Source organism: Sceloporus occidentalis, unplaced genomic scaffold (assembly GCF_023333645.1).
Source record: "Sceloporus occidentalis isolate IW3139 unplaced genomic scaffold, rSceOcc1.0.p SCAF_2, whole genome shotgun sequence".
Taxonomy (NCBI): domain Eukaryota; kingdom Metazoa; phylum Chordata; class Lepidosauria; order Squamata; family Phrynosomatidae; genus Sceloporus; species Sceloporus occidentalis.
The window spans coordinates 250,180,024-250,201,045 of NW_028316982.1; the positions used below are offsets into that span (position 1 = coordinate 250,180,024).

A 21,022-nucleotide genomic window follows, 5' to 3' on the forward strand; every position below is an offset into this window, starting at 1 on the left:
TTCCCAGAATTCCCTAGCATTGAGCCAGGGCATTTAAAGCGATCTCAAACTGGATTATTTCTGCAGTGTGTTTTGGACCCACCATGGCTATGTCTTTGACACCTGGTCCTCCAGGTTTTTTGTTTTGTTTTGGAACTTCAACTCCCAGAAGCCTCAGCCATCTTGGCCAATGATGTGGGATTCTGGGAGCTGAAGTCCAAAAAAACAACAACCTGGAAAGGCTGGAATTTGGGAAGTCACTGCTGGGTATTTAAACCGCGTTGCTTAAAAACACAAACAGTCCACCACCGCCACCTCGAAAGTGACCTCCGTAGCATTCTTCTCTCCCCGCCCCAACCCTCCTTCACTCCAGCCCGAGGCTTGAGTGGAAAGCTAGGCCGCGGCCTTCGGGGTTGCTATGGCAACCGCGCCACTCTCTTCGTGGAGGACTTCGCCTCACGCTGGCGCCGAAGGTTAAAGTAAACGGGGGCGGAGGGGGCAGGGAGGGCTCCGTCTGCGGCCTTCATGAATCATGAGGCGGATTGGGAAGGCCCTCCGAGGCCTGGAGGACGTGTTAAAACGTACTGAGACAGATGATAGTACTGGCCCATAGGGAAACATTGGGGGATACCTGGCTATCAAGATAAATGGGTGTATACTTTCCCATAGGGAAACATAGGAGGATACTTGCCCATAGGGAAACATAGGGGAGTATTTGCCCATAGGGGAATATAGGGGAATACTTGCCAATAAAGAGAAATGGGGAAATACTTGCCCATAAGGAAACCATACTTACCAGTAGGGAAACATACCTGTCAAGTTTCTACCCATTTCCCTATGGGCGAGTATTTACCCATGATGTATCTTAACAACGGGTCCCATTCTTTTCTGCATTGTAGTATTGTATTTTAATGGTGGGTTTATGTGCAGGTCACACTCTCTCAGCCTCAGAGGATGTGGCAATACAAAACCCCTCTGAAGAAATGTGCCATGATGGGTGTGCCTTAGGGTCGGCGTAGGTTGGAAACTACTTGAAGGCACACAACAATGTATTTTTAATTGTGTTTTAACCTGTTGTACCCCACTTCGAGCCTTGGGGAGAGGCAGGAAGGATATTATTATTATTATTATTATTATTATTATTATTATGGCCCTTCATTTAAAATGCTTTTCTTTTGACTAATATTTTAAGCACACACACCCTTCCTCTTTTAAATCTTGCCCAAACCCAAAATAAACCTTTAACACACCTCCAGAACAGGGATGCAGAAGAAATGCAACCGGAACAAAATGTGAAACATAAAGAAATGCAGCCAAGTGAAATAAGGATGACAGGACAAGATTAGAAACTATTGTTGCTGCTGTGTCCCTTCAAGTAATTTCTGACATACGGGCTGCATCTGCACTGCAGAACAAATCCAGTTTGACACCACTTTAACTGCCATGGCTCAATGCTATGAATTCTGGGGATTTGTAGTTCAGACAGCAGAGCGCTCTGATGGAGAAGGCTAAATGTCTCACATCTGAAGAAGTAGACTGAAGTCTTAAGAAAGCTCATGCTGTCAATGGTGCTACAGGATCTCTCTACAGTTCCTAGAATAACATAGCATTGAGCCATGGCAGTTAAAGTGGTGTCAAAATGGATTATTTCTGCAGTGTGTGGAGACAGCCATGGAGACCATATCACCTGCTTTGGTCCTCCAGTATGTATGTATTTTCAGTGGCTGAGTCTTCGGAGTCCAAGCCGAACACTCAAACCACTATACAGTGCTGTAGAAATAATGTTTAAATGCCCTTTCAGATAGCCATTGTGAGGACAGAATTCTAAACAAGATAGGCCTTTGGTCTGATTCACTAGGATCAGACGTGAGTAAATATGTTTTCTCCTTTGCGTCCCCCCAACATTTAAAATGTTTTCCTTGTGACTAACATTTTAGGCACACACATCCCTTCATCAGAGCTTAGCACTGTATTTTTAAAATCTTCTCCAACCTCCAAAAAAAAGCCTTAATGCACCCCCAGAATCAGAGCAGCTAACAAAATGTGAAATGTAAGGAAACACAGCCAAGAGGTGAAATAAGGACGGCAGAACAGATTATAAAACAATTGTTATTGTGTGCCTTCAAGTCGTTTCTGACTTATGGTGACCCTCAGGCAATGCTGTCACCAGGTTTTCGTGGGCTGAGAGTGTGTGACTTGCCCAAGGTCACCCAGTGGGTTTCAATGGCTGAGCAAGGAATCAAACCCTGGTCTCCAGGGTTGTAGTCCAATGTTCAAACCATTACACCAGGCTGGCTAAACAATAAAAGTAGCCAAAGACCAGTGACCAGCTGTCTGAAAGATGGAGCCAGGCTGCACTGTCATGGGAGAGTTTCAAAATCTTAGCACCTCAACAGAAAAGACCTTCCCATCCACTCACTTCATCGCTGATTACAACATCGTCCAAAATCCACAAAAGAGTGATACCTTTATGGGGACAACCAAAATGCACATCATACATGTTGCAAGCTTTCGAAGCTCTACTGGCTTCTTCATCATTCACCTTGCAATTTGGCTAAATACATATGGGAGGAGACATTATTAATTTAAAGTATCACATCTATTTGAGGCCTTAACATTGGGAATGTTGGTTCCAGGTTTTTGAATGAAGCCTGGAAACATTTATCTGGAGATTAACCAAAATAGTATAGCACAGGACTACTCTAGTATAATACAAACTGCCAGCCCTGAATAATCTGGCAGTTGCCTTTAACTAGGGCAACCGTACCTAGAATAGATTAATATGTTCTAAATGTTGCTACTGTATGACATAATTTAACATGCATCTTGCTGTACTATATCCTTTATTGCATCCTTTTTTAAAAAACAGTACATTTGGGACACAGATTAACAACAGATCTCTCAAACATCACTTTTTGCGGCTAGAAAAATTATAGCTGGTTTGTTCTTTTAAATTTGGTATTCAAGTAGTGGTTCACTTTGTAAATTAAGATCAATGTTTATAACAAACATAGATTTATACATTTGTTTAAATCTTTGAAAAACTATAAAGTTCTTCCAGCATAAGTGGTTTGCATAGCAGCAGTTTTGTTGTTGTTGTTGTTGTTCAGTCTTCCTTTTTGTTAAATTCCCATTTTGCTCTGCCAGTATCCAGTAATATATATGTGCTTTATTTGAGTAAAATCAGTACCAGATAGAAAACTGCCACTAGTTTTATTCTGTATATCTTTATGCTTCATTCAGTACATGTAATTTTAGTGAATTTCTCAAATAAATGAACTTAACAACACATTTTTGTCTAGGTGTTAAACAGCCACAATACTCTATGTCATTGGTTCTTTATATATAGGTGAATTCGCTGTATGTCTGCAATAGAAGCTGGATTTCCCAAGGACATGTATAAACATGGGTAAGGGTACAACTGAATAATTCAAATATAGTTTATATTATACAAGATTAACATTTTGATTATGCGTATGTTCACTCTGATGCAGGCTCCATTGTGATCAGTAAATCTTACACCTAGGTAACGGCAAAGTATAGAGTCATAGAGTTGGAAGAGCCCACAAGTGCCATATAGTCCAACCCCCTGCCATGCAGGAATTCACAATCTAAGCTCCCCTGACAGATGGCCATCCAGCCTCTGTTTAAAAACCTCCAAAGAAGGAGATTCCACCATACTCCGAGGGAGTGTATTCCATTGTCAAACAGCTTTTACTGTCAGCAAGTTCATCCTAATGTTTAGGTGGAATCCTCTTCAATGTGCTGGAACTTCCTGAGTGCATTGAGTTGTATAAATCCAATTTTTAATTTTTCAGTGCCATCCGGGGGCATCACGAGGGGTGCGGGGGGTTGACACCACTGCTTCCCAAACATCTGCCTTTTGGCAAATAAGGGCTGTGGTGTTCACCTGCATTCCTTTGAACACTGAAGAGATGTTGTGAAAGGGACCAGGCTCAGTGGGAGGAGAAAGGAGAGACCCCAGTTAATATAAATTTTAAGTTTATATTAAAAATTTTGAATTAAAAAAACTAATTTATTTTTTATTATTTTAAAATTTTCTATAAACACATCACATCTTACCAAAGTTTCACTTTAATCACATGAAGCAATGTACATGTAAATGCTGCCTTGAGTTCCAGTACGAGGAGGAAGGCGGTATATAAATAAATAAATAAAGTAAATACGTTTAGGCTGTGCATATGATATTGTAATTTACAGGTATGATTTTAATTTTGTTAGTTGTTTATGTCATAACTATTGCCATTGCACTGAGTGATATACAGGAAAGAAGGCTGCTTGACTAACCGGGTCGGTCTGGTTGCTGTGCCGTTGGAGCTGTGGCTTGCTCACGGCATCCTGGCTTGAGGTGGCCCCAGCAGGCTGTGCAAGGGGTCCCTGGGTACAGGATTGCCTAGTGGGGCTGGGGGGGGAGGCAGTGCCACCCGGTGCCAGGACTTCAAGTCCCAGAGGGCATTGGGAGAGTGGAGGTGCCTCTTACTTGGGGAGTGTCACCAGAGGGCGCTGCACAGGATTAGTGAAGGGGCCAGGAAGGCGGGACATCTGCCCCATCCCGGACTCTCATTGGTCAAACAGCCTATTTAAGGCCACATGGTGCCCATGCCTGGCACCATTGCAGCTCGGCTCTGCCCACCCACCCTCCCTTTGTCAGGAAGCAGGGCTATGCTGTCACAACTTTCAGAGGTAGTAGCATAGGCCTTGGATCTGGTGGGCATGGCTTCCAAGGCTGTGTAGCACTGGATCAGGACGGGAGTCCAACAGGGACCTGGGGGGGGGGGTGCTGGGAGCATTGGCAGTGTTGTCATTGCAGGGGCCACATCGATTCAACATCCCTCGATGACAAGGGGCAGAGATGCTAATAAGTGATCAACCTGAGATGGGGATGGACATTTAACTGGTCAGCCCCTTTGTCATCCTGAAGCTTGGCCATGACCAAGCAAATGGGGTTCATTGATCAATCAAGGATTGATGGATGACAGATCCAGGCCTTATGCTTTGCGTCCAACCCTACAATACAGTTTTCCAATTAATAAAGTTGTGGCCCTTTATAAGGTTGTGTGTGGTCATTCTTTCTGTGGCTCCCCTCTATGGCAATTATATTTTATGAGTAACTTTAGTACAAAAAACATTATTAAGGGTTCTGTATGATGTGATATGGGGCGAGGTCAATGGGGGTATGTGACACCATGCATTACCACACTGGGTAACACCAACCCTACTGACGCCACTGATGCCATCACTTCTAAATTCAAAGACCTAGCCATGTTAGGCCCTTTCCAGACGGGCCTTTGCAGCGCCCCCGTCACGTGCTAGGGGTTGGCTGAGAGTGCACCGCCCATACGTGCCTCACCCCTAGCACGTAACGAGGGCGTCAAAATGGCGGCGCCCTATACACACGGGTGCCGCCATTTTGATGCGACAGACACTTAGTGTCCACACGTTACGGCAGGTTCTTTTTGCTGCGCGAGGGAGCCACGCGGTTTGTCCGCTGTGGTTCCCTTGCACAGCAAAACAAAGTGCGGACAGACCGCCCTTTTTGGGCAGTCTGTATCCCGCCAATGTCTACAAAATTAGTATGTAAAAGGATCTTGCAGCATCTTTGAGACTTAACTGAAAGACAGAAGTTGGTAGCATGAGCTGTCGTAGACTTGAGCCTACTTCCTCAGATGCATTTGATGTGATACAGATTTATTCAGAGGGGTCTGCCATTCCTTAGTGACTAGTCAGTTGTCAAAAGCCCATCTGAATAAAAAGAACTTTGTCTGCCAGCAGAAGTACAACAGAAATAGGGACAATGCCAGTGTGGTGGCTTGAGTATTGAACTATGACTCTGGTGATCAGGCTTTGATGCCCAGTTGAGCAGTGAAATCCACTGTGTGATCATGCACAAGCTCCTGCACTCAGCTTCAGGGGAAGACAACGACAAGCCTCCTCTGAACAACTCTTGGCAAAAAAACCCCAAACAAATTCTTATAGGGTCGACTTAGGGTCGCCCTAAGTCACAGTGATAACAACAACAAGACACCCTAGAAGTTCCACAACCTCAAAACAGCCACCCTTTCTGACATCCCCACCAAATGTGCCTAAGAGAGTTCAAAGGGTTAGAGAAGGGCCAGGAAAGGGGGGGGGGGGGAGAGATTTCCATAGCAAGTTAGAGAGAATATGGTCATTCAATTTTTAAATACAACAATCATTCTGATGTGTTAGTCTTTTGTCTGATTTTTGTTTTTGTGTGCCTTCAAGTCATTTTGGACTTACGGCAACCCTAAGACAACTTTATCATAGAATTTTTTTGGGTAGATTTATAATCACAGAAACTTAGAATTTGGTGGGTTTTCAAAGACAATCTAGTCGAACCCCCTGCCATGCAGGAATACACAATTATAACAGTCCTGAAAGATGCCCAGACAGCCCCTGTTTGAAGACCTCTAGAAAAGGAGAGTCCTGAGTCCACACCTTCCAAGGCATTTTATTCCACTGTTGAGCAGTTTTTACTGTAAGAAAGTATTTCCCAATATTTATGTGGAATCTCTTACACTTTGAATGTGTTGATTTTTGTTCTAGTCTGTGGAAAAGCAGAAAACAAACTCAGTCCACATTGCATTTCTTCAGATATTTAAAATAGCTATCCCACAATTACCAATTGGATTCAGGCCACCTAGTAATGGCTGCAAATAATATTTCTCAAAAATATTATTTCAAGGATATATGGACAATATTCTCATGAAGCGAGTGATAACAGATATATCTACCCTGTTGGAAAAGAGAATTTTGCAGCAATTGTCATTCAGAGAGCCTGGAAAAGATGGCTGGTAAGTCAGAAGTTCTGTTTCTACAAACCCCCATGCTTTAGCATAAACATTGTCACTTAATTCTGTAAATTCTAGATGTGTAGAAAAAGCAACCCTGGGTGGCTTCTAGGTTACTTCCTGTGCTAACCAGCTTGCTAATGATGGTTACTGTGAAACTGTAAAATTTATGGACTTTGCTATACCATAGATAACAGCAACCTGGAATGTAAAAACAACTGTGGTCTTGGCCAGTTGGTTTTGAAACTGTGCATCTGAGAATTGTCTGGTTTCTTGGGAGTTTATAAGAGTTCTTCAATAATGGTGGAAAATGTTTTGCAGGGACAGAGGAGGAAGCCTGTGCAGCATTTACCCATCTTTTATTCCCCCCATATTGGTCTAGCCCATCTGGGAGTACCTGCACTGTATCCCCATTCAACAAACTCCAGGAAAGAACAAAATAAATTCAAGTGGTGTGTGGTGAAGGGCAGAAAAACCCAGTGCTATGCTAGGGGTATTGGGAAAGCATTAAAGTGGTAGTATCTAGCACTTGAGCATCAACAGTAATTAAAGAGGGAAAAGCCTCAAGTAAGGTGGATGATGGTGGCAACAATATAGTTTGTGGATTCTAGCATGCTGATCCTGGTGCTGCATGCTACCACTGATGTACTTCCCCTGAACTAGGACAAATGCATCGATATCAATTGGACTTACAAGTTCCGTTCATTTCAGTGGATCCACTTTAGTTTTGCTTTTAGAATTAAGGTTATGAATTATATGGGCTGGATGAACATAGGCCCATCACAATCTATCAGCCTTATCAAAGAGGGTACCATGATGATAAAATGTGTGTTGGATGATAGAGAAGGCTGCCTTGAATGTCTTGGAAGAATTATGGGGGAGATAATGCACACACCAAACAAACTGGCAACTGCAATGGATAGCTGTGATAAATTATCAAAGGTGGATGATGAGGAATTTAGGCTTTCTCCCACCAACCAATATTGCTATTTTGTACTTGCCTACATTGATTCACTTGGATGTCCACCTTTAATCTAAATGGCCTGTGGAAATGAGGGAGAATTTTGTTTCATGATCAGGTGTGTTTGCCCTTGTGCATGTCTTGTTTTTAAATAATTATTCCCAAGTATTTTTTGTGCACATATTAATTTATCATCTGAACCTTCTTCAGTGCCCATTCATTCTTTTCTCTTTATACTGAATAAACTTCTTTCACATGCATTATCCTTTGTCCTGATAGAAACACAGACTTTATGTTATTTCTTCAACCTCAAATATGACAGAAGAAACGTAATTGCAATATCGAATATGTGTCTACCTTATGTATAAGTCGAGGGCAGGGATTTTGATATGACCCGTAGATAAGCGCAGGGTAAAATTTAGGAACATGTAACAAAGATTTTTTTTATTTTTAAAAAAATTCATTTATATCCCGCCTTTCTCTCCAGAGCGACCCAAGGTGGCTCTCAGATAAAACTTTTTAAATTATTATGAAATTCAAACAAGTAAAATATCTGTATATAAAATCACATAAAATATACTCATGTTAAAAACAGACTAAAAACCCACCTGGTCCATAAAACCATCCTGCTAGAATGTAAAGGATGAAGCAAAGGAAAACAATGCCAAAGCACAAAATTCCATCAGGCATAACTGTTTATGCCCACCATAAAGGCTGGATGGATAAGAGAGTAGAGGAGAGGTCAGTGATTCCAAACAGATTATACTTTTGTCTTTTTGTCTTTTATTATTATTATTTATTTATAGCTCATCCAATCACAAGAAATCCAGGTGGGTTACAGCAATAAAAATACAGAAAATAAAATAAAAGAGAGCGACGTGAGTTACACAATTCACAGTTAGACCTGATGGAATTGGGCCTGTCTTTTTCACTCCCTCCCAGGTCTGATGATGACAATAGGTATGGAGGGAGGGTTCTTCTTCTTGAGGCAAGAATTTTATTTTCATTAATTTTAATTTAATTCTTCTCATTAAATTTAAGAGAAAAATTGGTGGACAGAGCGACGTTAAGTCACAGTAAAAGGGGAGAGGAACTACCGGTAGGTAGGGAAGGCCTGCCAGAAGAGATCTGTCTTAAGAGCCTTCTTAAAGGCTGTAAGAGTAGAAATGTGGCAGATCTCCTCTGGCAGGTCATTCCTTAGCTTTCACCAGGGGTGGTTCATTTTTATGATTAAAAGTACAGTACTTATATGGACCCGTGGGTAAGTCAATTCAAGTTTTATGGGTCATTTTTTTAACCAAAATGTATAGACTTAAACATGAGTATATATATATATACAGTAACTTTGTTTACCTGTTTTGGCCAGGATATTGGAGTGTTTGATTACTATAAAGAACTAATAGGATTTAAGCAATGTGGAGAACCTGCTCGTCTGATGAAATACATTGATCCCAAAGAGGTAAAGATTCAAAATGATGATGAGATTTTTGTTTTGTTTCACCACAATTTATCAGAGATCATGCTAGTATTAACTAAATCTGTTCCACAAAACTCCAAGCTTTAACCCAGAAAAGCCATTTAATACATTTTAATGTGCTGTAGGAGATCCATTGTGATATAATGATTCAAGCATTGCACTATGATGCTTGCTTGCTTGCTTATCCTCCTTTCTTCCGCCCTTTATTGCTAGCCACAGTATTGAGATGTCTGTGAAGAAATTATTTTATACAAGTTTAAAACTAGCCATTCTTGGGACTAGAACAATACATTTCAAAGCAATAATCAAGATTTAAAAGGAATAAATAAAAAAACAGTAGTCTAGAACCCAAAGAGGGTTCTGGCAGGTCTGTTTTCCTGGAACCTAATGTCAAAAAGCATCATACTTTTCCCTTAATTACAGGCAGAATACTTAGATGCTGCAGCAGGTGTTCATATCCGATTCAGACTAGGTGGGGTAAGTATAATTTGAGAAGGTATTAGAAGTGCAAGTGCAAAGTATGGTGGTTTGGGTTTTTTTGTGCATATTTTCAGATCTATTGTTTATGGTGGATATGAGTGTAAATGAATGTTAAAGGCTTTAAACTTGATTACTGCAGTTTGGGACCCAACTCTGACTGAACAGAAATCAGATGAGTCTAGATCTGTAGTCAGACTACTGTGTTATTGATTTTTATACTTGGCCAGCATTGGCTAATCTGAGTACACGTGTTCCTCTACATTCGCTGGGGTTAGGGACAAAAGACACCCATGAATGTGCAAAAACCGCAGATAACAAAAACACTATGTTTTTACGTGAGAGAACACCTCTCTAGGAATCTCAAGGTTCTCCAGTGCAACTCTGTGGTCAACACCTGCCAGACACTGACCATAGAATTGCGCTGGAGAGCTACAAATGCCTAGTGGAGTGTTCTCTGTAGGAATCTCTAAGTTCTTCAGTGTGACTTTTGGTTCAAGTTGACCATAGAGTTGTGCTGGAGGAGCTAGATATTCCTAGAGAGAACATATTAATATACTCCATGAATAATCAAAGCTGCAAATGTGGAGGGAAAAGTGTATTTATAAAATCTAGTACAGATACTTGTTTAACATCCAAAACATAAAAGTAGTAATTGACACAACTATGTTTAGTAACTTGCCATGCCTGTATCATAAATTGGGCTAGGAGTGGCCAGCTGAGAGAAGATGATTTGCCTAAAGCTACTAGCAATTTCATGAGCAAGATGAAAGCAGGTGAATAGGAGCAGCTGTGCTTCCTCCTCAGTTCCATAGACTTCCCCAGCACTCAGTATCATATATGTGTGATTATAAAGTGTTTCATACATGAAAAATGTACATGTCTATTTTGCTATTTATACATACAAGAAGCTTCCATTTGGCAAATGTCTTTCATGCTGACTTGAGACCATGCGGATGCGTAAAAAATTTGTGCATAAGAAAACACAAAGTAGGACTATACAGATTTAAGTCCATGCTGTACTTGGAGCTTGGAGAGTTTACTGGCTGATCTTGATCCATTTCTGTTGCAGAAATTGTATGTAATATAATCCTCTTCCTCAACAGTTCTAATTAAGCTTACATTTAGTAGTGAATATGGTCATACTGCCACTAGGAGGGGGGGAAAAACCCTTCTACATCTATGGTCCAAAACACAATGCAGAAATAATCCAGTTTGAGATTATGGCTCACTGCTAGGGAAGTCTAGGAACTCTAGTTTTGTGAGACATTTAGCTTTCTCTGTCAGAGAGCTCTGGTGTCACAATAAACTACAATACCCAGGATTCCCTAGCACTGAGCCAGGGCAGTTAAAGCAGCCTCAAACTGGATTATTTCTGCAGGGTGTTTTGGGCCAGTATTGGGCTTTTATGGCTGTCCAGATGTTTCTGTATTGCAGCTCCCATGATTCTTCACCATTAGCTATACTGGTTAGATGGGATTTGTTATACAGCACTTCAGGGAAAAAGACCCAGCAGTTCTGACAGCTGAAGTACACAGAGCATTTCTACTTTCTGCTTTCCTGAATATTTCAAACTGCTATGTGCAAAGACTTATTTTTAAAGACTTTTAAAAATACAATTTCTCTATTCTGAACTTCACTTTATAGTTTATTCCAGTCAGCAGAGACACTTATACAATGTTTTGAATAATTTAAAAATATATCAATAAACACCAAATATTTCAGTTTTCTCGTTTTTAAAAAGGAATATTTCTTTGCAGCTCAAGTTTCCTCCAAGTATATATTACAAAATATATACTCACAGACCTATTGTGGATGTGTGTGCCTATAGTCCTAGAGACTATGCAAAGCTTGCAGCCAAAACAAGACAATCAAGAAAGTTCCAGGGGGACAGAGACAAGGATTGTAGTGACTGGTACAAACGCATTGAGTACAATGGATGGAGACTTCTTTCCCTCAGGGTGAGAAAATAAAAGCATTTTAATTTGCCACTTTCTTCTATTATTATTAGAAGCTACAAAAATATTAATCATAATAGCCTGGATGGCATATGTGATGGTTGTGAGGTTTTGTGTCAATTTGAAATTCAACAACATTTCTGTCTTCAGAACTAGATTTTGAAACTTTTACATAATTAATTTTTTGATGAATATGTTATACTGGTAAAGCCTACAACGCTTGGTTTCAGTGGGTTCCCAACCCTTAAAGGAGGGGATGGACAAGTGTTGGAGTTAGGGGACCATACTAGCATCCTTCCTGTTGTTGTGTGTCTTCAGGTCGTTTCCAACTTATGGCAACCCTAAGGAAAACCTATCATAGGGTTTGTCACAAGATTTGTTCAGAGGAAGTTTGCCATGTCTTCCCCTGACAGGCTATGTGACTTGCCCAAGGTTACCCTGTGGGTTTTATGGCCAAACTGGGAATTGAACCCTGGTCTCTAGAGTTGTAGTGCAACACTCAACTACTACGGCACGCTGGCTCCACACTGGCATCCTAGCAGGCCCAAATTTAAGGGCTGTATCCTTACAATTTTTTTTGAACCCAAGTAACCTCCCCAGTACCCTTTAGGAGTCATGTGGGCAATTTCACTATGGTTTTGGACCTCTTTGTACCATTGTAGGCCTAGGGGAGACTTTTTCCAGCAGTAAGTGACCTGAAAATTTCTTGTTTTTTAAAAAAGGCCTTTCCTTAGTTTGAAATGGTGTAAGGGAACATGGCAAAATTGCCCCCATTTCCCCAAGGCATTTGGGGACAACACACAGACACAGACACATGGGGGCCTTAGCAGCAACAAAACTGGCCCATGGGGCCTGTGGGCTGCTCTTTCCTTACCCCTGCTACTGCTCAAGGCTTCTACAATCCTATTGTACAATCTGCTCTATACACTCAAGTCCTCTGGCAGACATTTACTGCAGTCAGCCAGGACTAGTTTGGCAACTGTCAGCTAGAGGATTTTTTCTTCCGCCTCCCCTAGACTATGGAATGACTTTCTGAAAGAGATTTAATAGCTGAATACACTGTTTGAATTAGTAAAGACCAGTATCTTCCAGCAGGACTATCCAGATGATTTTTATATTGTGAATTTTAAATGTGAATTGTTTTAATATGTGTCTTATTTGTCCTTTTAAACAGATTTTTTTTAACTGATGTTGTGTTTTTAACATTATATTATGTATTTGTTAATGATTTGTTGTTCCCTGCCTCGATCCATGGGGAGAGGCAGATAAATAATAATAATAATAATAATAATAATAATAATAATAATATACAGTTAGCCCTCCACATTTGCACCTTTGACTTTTGTGGATTTGATTACTTGGGGTTTTGATTAATCTGTCCTCTCTAGGTCCTCCAGCACAAATCTGCCAGATGTTGACCATAGAGTTGTGCTGGAGAACCTAGAAGTTCCTAGATAAAACACTTCTCTTGGCATTTCTGGATCCTCCAGCATGATTCTATGATCAGCTTCTGGCACATGTTGTTGTTGTTGTTGTTGTTGTTGTTGTTGTTGTTGTTATGCTTGACCATAGACTTGCACTGGAGGACCTGGAGATTCCTAGAGGTATTCTCTTAGGTAAAAAGAATAGTGGTTTTTTTATTTGTGGTTTTTCCATATTCATGGGGGTCCTTTGTCCCTAACCCCAGTGAATGTGGAGGGAATAATAGTAGTAGTAGGAATAATAATAATAATAAATAGCAATAGCATTTTACATTTCTAGACCGCTTCATAGTGAGCTAAGCACTCTCTAAGCCATTTACAATCTGTAAGGCAATTGTACTCATTTTACCGACCTATGAAACAATGAAAGGCTGAATCAATCTGGGGCCCTGTGGGATCAAATTCACAACGTTGTGGCTGCAGTACCAGCATTAAACTACTGCACCACCAGGGCACCAGGTTAGTCTCCAAATGTGGGCATTTCCTTTTGTGGTGGAGGGTGAAAATCATTGGGTCCCATTCCCTCTGAATAGCCCATCTAGTTCCAGGGTATACTGTGAGCTGATGGGGCTTAAGCATACCCTTGCATTTCCTTCTTTATTTAAATAGGTGGCATTGTTTTAAATTACCAACCCCAACATTCTGTCTCAACTGCTGTAAGTCATAGAACTAATTGCATAGCTTGCCTGGTCTCTGGTTTTTTAAGATTCCCTTTCCCTTTGTTTCTCACTTCAGTGTCCAGTATACAGTTTCTTATCAGATAGTTTGGGGACATATTTAAAAAGGTTTTTTTAAATCACAAATTTAAATCTTGCTAAGTACAGTAGTCCTCAAATATGTAGAAATCATTAGCTCACAGGAGGAGGGGGTCTGTTTCTTTTTAAGACTGACAACAAACTCAGGTGGTCAACAGTAACCCAAGCACTTATCCTTTGGAGATAGGAGGATAAGTGCAGCTGTTGCCTCCATTTTTACAGCTGCCCATCCAGCTGCTTTTGACATAAAACCATAATTCCGTCAGGCAACTGTCTGGCAAATGTATATGGGATGAATGGCATAAACTGAGAAGGAAAGAGGTTAGCATTGACAAAGGGACAAAAAGTTGAAGAGTACTGTAAACGTGAAACAATTTGTGAGCTGTTCAAATAACTTATTTCAGTTCTGGAAGACCATGGACTCTGTGACTCTTAACGACAATAAAATACGAAAGGAATTCCAGTACAGCAAGTTGCTGAGGAAACAAGACGTAGAAAAAAGAAGAAAAAGGAGAAAAATAGAATGGCTGAAACAAATGTGTGTGTTTGAAATTCTGGATGTAACGGTAGACTTTTTCATTTTATCTTCTGTGTGATTTTTAATTACAATTCTTTTGCTCGCACTCAAATAATAGTGATCTTTCATAATCAAGGTCTCCACATTCATTAGAAGCTGTATCCATTGGTCAGCTAGAACTTAGCTTGCTATAAATCACAGGTTAAATAGTTCTGTCAGGATTTTCAGAGGGGTAGCTGTTGCAACAAAGTCTTGTGGCAGTGTAAAAACTGTTGGCTTAAACTTTTGTGGGCTGCAGCCACTTTGTATGCTGGATTCGCAGAAAACCAATATCTAAACTTGTTACTCTTCAAGGCGCCATAAGAGTCTTTATTAGTTCTTTTAGCATTTTGTTGTATTCATTTTCAACACCCATGCACGTGACTTGTGAGATACAAAGCATGTCACAAGTCAAGATATCTTCTTCCACCAAGAACTCTGTGTTTTTTCTACTTGCTTGGCTTAGAGAACAAGTGTGGAAATGTTCTCAAGCACCCACCAGCTCATTGTGCATGGTCAGCAGGCTTTTGACCCAAAAGACTCTGAATTATATGTAGGCTTGATCAAGATAGTGGTTGAGACAGATTTCAAGAATTATTTTTATTATTTGAATTTTTAAATTTTCAGTTGGGTTATATCATGTCTGTTTCACAGAATGAATTTTGAGCTTATAGTCACACACAAGAAATACTTTATGAAATTTTTAGAAAAATCAAACCCCATTTAAAAATAATTTTTAAAATTTTTATTAAACATATAAAAACATATCAAATCACATACAAAACACAGAAAAACATAAGTATATACTTACATACCAGTATTAACATACTTTCTCTTTCCAAACTGCCATATCTTCCATTACCCACATACCATACCTCTTCTTTTCCTTAAACCTTCTATTTTCCTTCCTTCCTCAATTTCTTCTTCATTTTCCCTTTCTTTTCTATGTTAGGCTTCTTACAGATAAATCCACAGGGGGATTTTCGGGGTTGTTCTGATATTATACCTTTTCCATGTTCAAAGCAATGTCTTCCTCACCAACTAGTTATTAAAATCCTCATTTATCTTATCTTTTCTGTCTCCCAAGTAAGCATGTGAACCCTTCCCATAAGTCTTCTTCCTCCAGCTCAAACAATCTTCTGCTTTCTAAGGTTATGGATTTCTTTAACCAGAGTGAATTCTTAGTAGAGCACATCTTATAACAAGAAACACTTTATGGACTCTTGTTATACGCTGGGGTTTGGCTCAAGTCCCATTAAATATAATGACATAGCAAAATGGTGTCCCTTATAAAAAATGGAAAATCAAGGTTTGATATTTGAAATTTATACTTTTTTAAAAACATTTTCAAATCGTGGATGCTTGAATCCATGTATAAAAAATCCGTGTATAAGAAAGGGCTGACTGTATTAGCAAATCAAACCCCAATTTTAAAAAATTATTAATGAAGATAAACCTGGAAGGCTTTCTTAGAATTAAATCTTAAATATAACGATGTAAGAACACAGTGTTAATTTTTGTGGAATTAATTTAAAGTCTGTGCATCTGTTGAGTAGTAGATTAATGACCATTAATCATGTAACAAAACCTTAAAATAGTCTTTAAATATTTCCAGCTAGTCAGTAGTAATTTAGACTAGATTGTACAATACCATTTTGCCATGAGCTTTTGGAATTACAGTATGTACATATGTATGTGTCTTTTAAAATTTGGATTCAAGGAAACTAGGGCTGTACTGCCACCTATAGTGAGAACACAGGAACAGTTAAGAATGAATTTGTACATTTGCTCTCTCCTAGGTATTATGGACAAAGCCTTCAAGTTAAAACTCAAAACCCAGCTGCAACTATCTTAATTCAAAGAGCAGCAGAAGGGTTAATCAGCAGTCTAGACCATGGAATGGATAAAGTGTTGGAATGGGAAGTGGATGAAATGCTAAAATGGACAAATGCACTCAACTATGAGAAGTAATATTTATAAACTGATGTTTTACACTTCTTCTACTTCATAGAATCATAGAGTTGGAAGAGACTACAAGGGCCATCCAGTCCAACCCCTGCCATGCAGGATATCTAAATCAAAACATCCCCAACAGATGACCATCCAGCCTCTGTTTAAAGATCTGTAAAGAAGGAGATACTTCAAAGAATTAAGCCATTCTGCAAAAATAAAATATCCTGCCACTCCTAGAATATGGAATGCCCTTCACAGGAAGTTTAGACTAGTTCATTTCCTTTTCGCAAGTGAAGACATTATTTATGTGTGCCTTTAACAAATAACTGGGCTTAAATACAAATGGTTGATTTTAATGTTTTAATATATATATTAAGGAAATATTTTTAAATGGTTTAATGATTGTTTTAAATTAATGTATACAGTGCACCCTTGCTTTACGCGGAAGATCCGTTCCGGACTCCCCCGCGTAAAGCAAATTACACATATGCTCGAGCCCTATTTAAATGAATGGGGCTCATGCATGTGGTGGCGTGGCAGTGCACGCATACCCCATTACTCCCAATGGGACGCGCCACCCCTTCCTCCCCACGCAGCTTTCAGCATATGGTGAAAGCCGCATATGATGCAGACGCACTGTATTTACAAGAGCCAGCATGATGTAGTGGTTTGGACGTTGGACTATGACTATCAAGGCCAGTGTTTGAATCCACACATAGCCACGAAAATCCACTGGGCAATTCACACTTTCTCAGCCTCACGGGAAGGCAAAAACAGACTCCCTCTAAACAAATCTTGCCAAGAAAACCAGTTCATAGGGTCACCATACTTTGGAAGTGATTTGAAGGCACACAAAAACAGCAACAACAATTTTTATATTCTTAGATAACTGTGCTTTAGTAGGTTTTTTAAAAAAAATATAACATAGGCCCCTTGCATCCTAACTTTGGGAGGAAGATGGGATACCAAATGAATAAAATACATATTTTTGCTCATCAGTCTTCCATTTTACTGAATGTGCTTCTACATTATTGTGCCTAGCTATGTCAAAGAATGGACGACTATTGGAACAAGCAATGCTTCTGATGGATACCGAGGTAAAGGACCCTACCTTTCGTGTGTGTGTGTGTATCTCCTTACGTAATTTTCTTTATGTAGCAATAGCAAGTACATTTCTATACCGCTTACCAATGTAGTAAGCGGTTTACAAAGTGTAAGCTAATTGCCCCAAACAAGCTGGGAGACCTACATTGTAGAGACCTAACGGAAGGATTCCAGGCTGAGCCGACCCAGAGTCCCTGGCTGGTATTGAACTCACAACCTTGTGTTTTGTGAGTGACTGCAGTACAGGCATTTACCCACTGCTTCACCTGTTAATATAAGGCTGCAGTGACCTTCAAATAGTGAAAAAAGCAATAGGAAGGAAGCTTTCTGTAGGCAGCCTGTGAACTCCACGCACAACATGGCAGAATAGCTATTGCCATGATCCTAAACAACATGGTTGTGAATGTGATTATCTGTGATCTCACAAATATAGGTCACCTGTACTTGTGCAATGTGCATTTGACTTAAATTGAGCAATTTTTTGTGTTGGGAATCCTGCCCTCTTTCCAGTGTTTATGTATATTGTCCTCACCTATTTCTTCAGCTCTGAGTCTGTTGCAGTGGGAAATGCAGGAAGATAATAGGCAAGACAAACAAGAGGGTGGGTTGTCAGGTGACCATTCAAAGAACCACAGTTACAGATCACCATCCTGTTCTTCATTGGCTCTATGATTCACACATAAGGGAGATTAGCCCACTGTGCACCAGTGGAGGTGGTTGTGTCATGCCAAGATGAAAATACTGATCTACCAAAGCTAGCATCTCCTTTGGCCCACATATGCCATATAGAATTGTATTATCAACATATGTCATCAGTGTGAGTGCCTGATAGTGTGAACATTCTGTGACTCTGCAAATCAGAAGTCCACAATTTAGCATTTTCTGTAATTTATGATATCTGCTTCTATATTTTTTGTGGGTTTTTCAGACTATGTGGCCATGTTCTAGAAGAGTTTATTCCTCTACTTCTATTTTTCTTCAAAAAGTTCAAAGTCCATGTGTCTGTGAAGATAGGCATGAAAGTGTTAAGCAGTGCTTGATCTCTGAAACCAACAGGGGAGGATAAACAGAGATTACAAGTGGCTGAGACAGGTTTCCAGTGCCATTCATAGTTTGTTCCTCTCCAGAAGCAGAAGACACAGATGTGCTAAGCAACACAAGCCAGTGCCCAATATACATAATTATACAGGCTGTATGATTCAAATTAGCTTGTAAAGCACAGTACAGTACAAAGTCTGTACAGTACTGAGCTGAAATTTGAATAGGTATGTCTTACATAATAACTCTTACTAACAACTATGGAATAACAGCTATTAATGTAGACATTTGAATGTAAGTTTCCATGGTAAACTGTTCAAAACATACTTAAATCAATGTTAGGGTTGGGTTGTTTTTTTTACATTCTTTTTTCTCATCTTTAGGCTTCCAGTTTTCTGAACAACATAGTGATCTTTATGAATTATCTCAGATACCAGAGACAGTCCAGGAACTAGTGAAGTCTCGTGGGGAAAAACCAGCAATCACCCTGAATCGCTGAAGAAAAATTGCAGTGGAGTAACACACACACACACACACACACACACATCCCTTGCAAATAGAAGTCTCAGTTTTAGTAGGATCAAAATAAAGCACTGGGAAACAAAAGTTAACAAGTTGACAAAGCCTTGGCTTATTTTCCCTACCCCCCCCCCCCCCAGTGCTGCATTGTAAATGAGTAAGCATTGCTTCAGCTATTCTCTTTGACCTACATTTGGATGAAGTGACTGAGGTGTTGGCATTCACCATGAATAGTCATTCTGTTACAGTGCAAAGGAGTAACCCACAACCACACAGTTTATCTCCTCTTGTGCCAGTTCATAGGCAGAAATCACAATGTTAATCTTGGAAACATTGACATCTCTCAACCTTCCTGTTAGGTTACATAGCCTTACCATCTGGAATTGATGATTATAATGAAACCAAATAGTCCTCAGTCAGAAAAACAGGTAAGAAACAAAAACAAGACATAGATGCAGACTCCATCTAACTCCTGAAAATATTAACTTTTACAGCCACATTCCTTGGGTGGGGAGATTGCTCATGCACAGAACAACTTCTACTGTTTTGGGGCAAGGTGACTGAGAGGGCAGTTGCCAACCAACTCCAAGCAGTCTTGGATGACACCGATTATCCTGATCTATTTCAAACTGGCTTCAGGCCGGGATACGTTGTCGAGTCCGCCATGGTTGCCTTGGTCAATGATCTCCGTCTGGACTCGTCGCTTCAGCTGTCATCTCAGGTGGATGCGACTGCCAGGAGTGCCTGCTATCAGCTTCGGCTGATTCGCCAGCTACAACCCTTCCTGGAATGGGAAAACCTAGAAATGGTTGTACATTCAATGGTAACCTCTCGTCTCGATTTCTACAATGCGCTGTACATGGGGCAGCCCTCATGCCTTGTTCGGAAGCTGCAACTGGTTCAAAATATGGCAGCCAGATTGGTTACAGGGAGTTCTAAATTTGATCCTATTACACCTATCTTAAAATCCCTACACTGGCTGCCTATTAGCTTCCGGGCACAGTATAAGGTGTTGGTCATTACCTATAAAGCCCTACATGGCTTGGGTCCAGCTTACCTGAGGGAACCTCTTCTCCCATACAATCCTTTCCACACTCTCAGGTCCTCTGGGAAGAATCTCTTGCAGTCTAAGAAAACCAGACTTGTAATGACTTCCCAGAGGATGTTTTCTGAGGGTGGCAACTATTCTAATTGCATGTTGCAGATCTAAAGTACGCTACTTTCTCTAGCAGTTAATTATGCTGGGACTCAGCTCCCCTTTCTCCTCAGTTTCCTTATCTAGCTCTGTTTTTTAATTTTATTTTTATGCCTCTCCCATTTCAGAAATGTACAGTGGGCCCTCTCCATGCGCGGGGATCCATTCCAGATCCCTCCATGTATGGGGAAAAACACGTACACTCAAACCCCATTGGCTGCAATGGGAGTGCCCCATTCATTCTCCTGTGGTTTAACCTTCCACGTAAGGTTAAAGCCAAGTAAGGCACATCCGCGTATGGTGCGGGTGCACTGTATATAGATTCCTAGGCTGGGAGGGAGTGGATTGCTCCCCCTGCTATCCCAGAATGACCACTCATGATAAGTACACTTTCTCATTCTCAGAATGGCAGTGATGATCTCTGAAACCACTTCACTGGGATTTACCCAAGCCCTTCTATCTCTGGGTGGTTTTTTCCCCTTATGTTTCTACCACTGCCTGCAGCACTGTTCTTCCAAACACTTGAGCTGACCTATACTTTTCTATTTTATAGTGTTTAAGTTTAAGTGTTGAAGTATTGGGCTCTGCCGACACTAAGCCAAATGATAGAGTTTTGAACTGATAATAGCTGTTTTAGTAAGCAAATCTGAGATACCTTCGCTTCCTGGTGACATTGAAACATGTAGGTAGGCTTCCTCCAGGTCTATTGAAATCAATAGATCTCTTTCTCTCAAACTCT

General features: G+C 40.3%; 1 protein-coding gene across 6 annotated transcripts; it reads left to right on the top strand.

Annotated features, from left to right (window-relative positions):
* Positions 1 to 212: 212 nt before the first annotated feature.
* Positions 213 to 19,161, top strand: CUNH11orf65 (chromosome unknown C11orf65 homolog). 6 transcript variants are annotated; one of them, XM_089508228.1, is made up of 10 exons: positions 215 to 458; positions 3,329 to 3,388; positions 6,704 to 6,812; positions 9,137 to 9,229; positions 9,671 to 9,724; positions 11,485 to 11,685; positions 14,323 to 14,456; positions 16,274 to 16,441; positions 17,469 to 17,524; positions 18,953 to 19,158. In XM_089508228.1, exons 2-10 carry the CDS (start codon positions 3,342 to 3,344, stop codon positions 19,066 to 19,068), a joined length of 978 nt encoding a protein of 325 aa, XP_089364354.1. In that variant the 5' UTR covers positions 215 to 458; positions 3,329 to 3,341; the 3' UTR covers positions 19,069 to 19,158. The 6 variants fall into 6 exon arrangements, with proteins under 6 accessions (XP_089364360.1, XP_089364359.1, XP_089364354.1 ...); XM_089508230.1 differs by having other exon boundaries at positions 215 to 452; XM_089508229.1 differs by lacking the exon at positions 215 to 458 and adding an exon at positions 476 to 560.
* The last annotated feature ends 1,861 nt before the right edge of the window (positions 19,162 to 21,022 follow it).

Excerpts from the sequence above, each read along its gene's own strand:
- CUNH11orf65 (XM_089508228.1), top strand. The coding sequence starts at position 3,342 with ATGTCTGCAATAGAAGCTGGATTTCCCAAGGACATGTATAAACATGG. Across the intron at positions 16,442-17,468 it reads AATGCACTCAACTATGAGAA|CTATGTCAAAGAATGGACGA; the intron begins GTAATATTTATA and ends TATTGTGCCTAG. Across the intron at positions 17,525-18,952 it reads TGCTTCTGATGGATACCGAG|GCTTCCAGTTTTCTGAACAA; the intron begins GTAAAGGACCCT and ends TCTCATCTTTAG.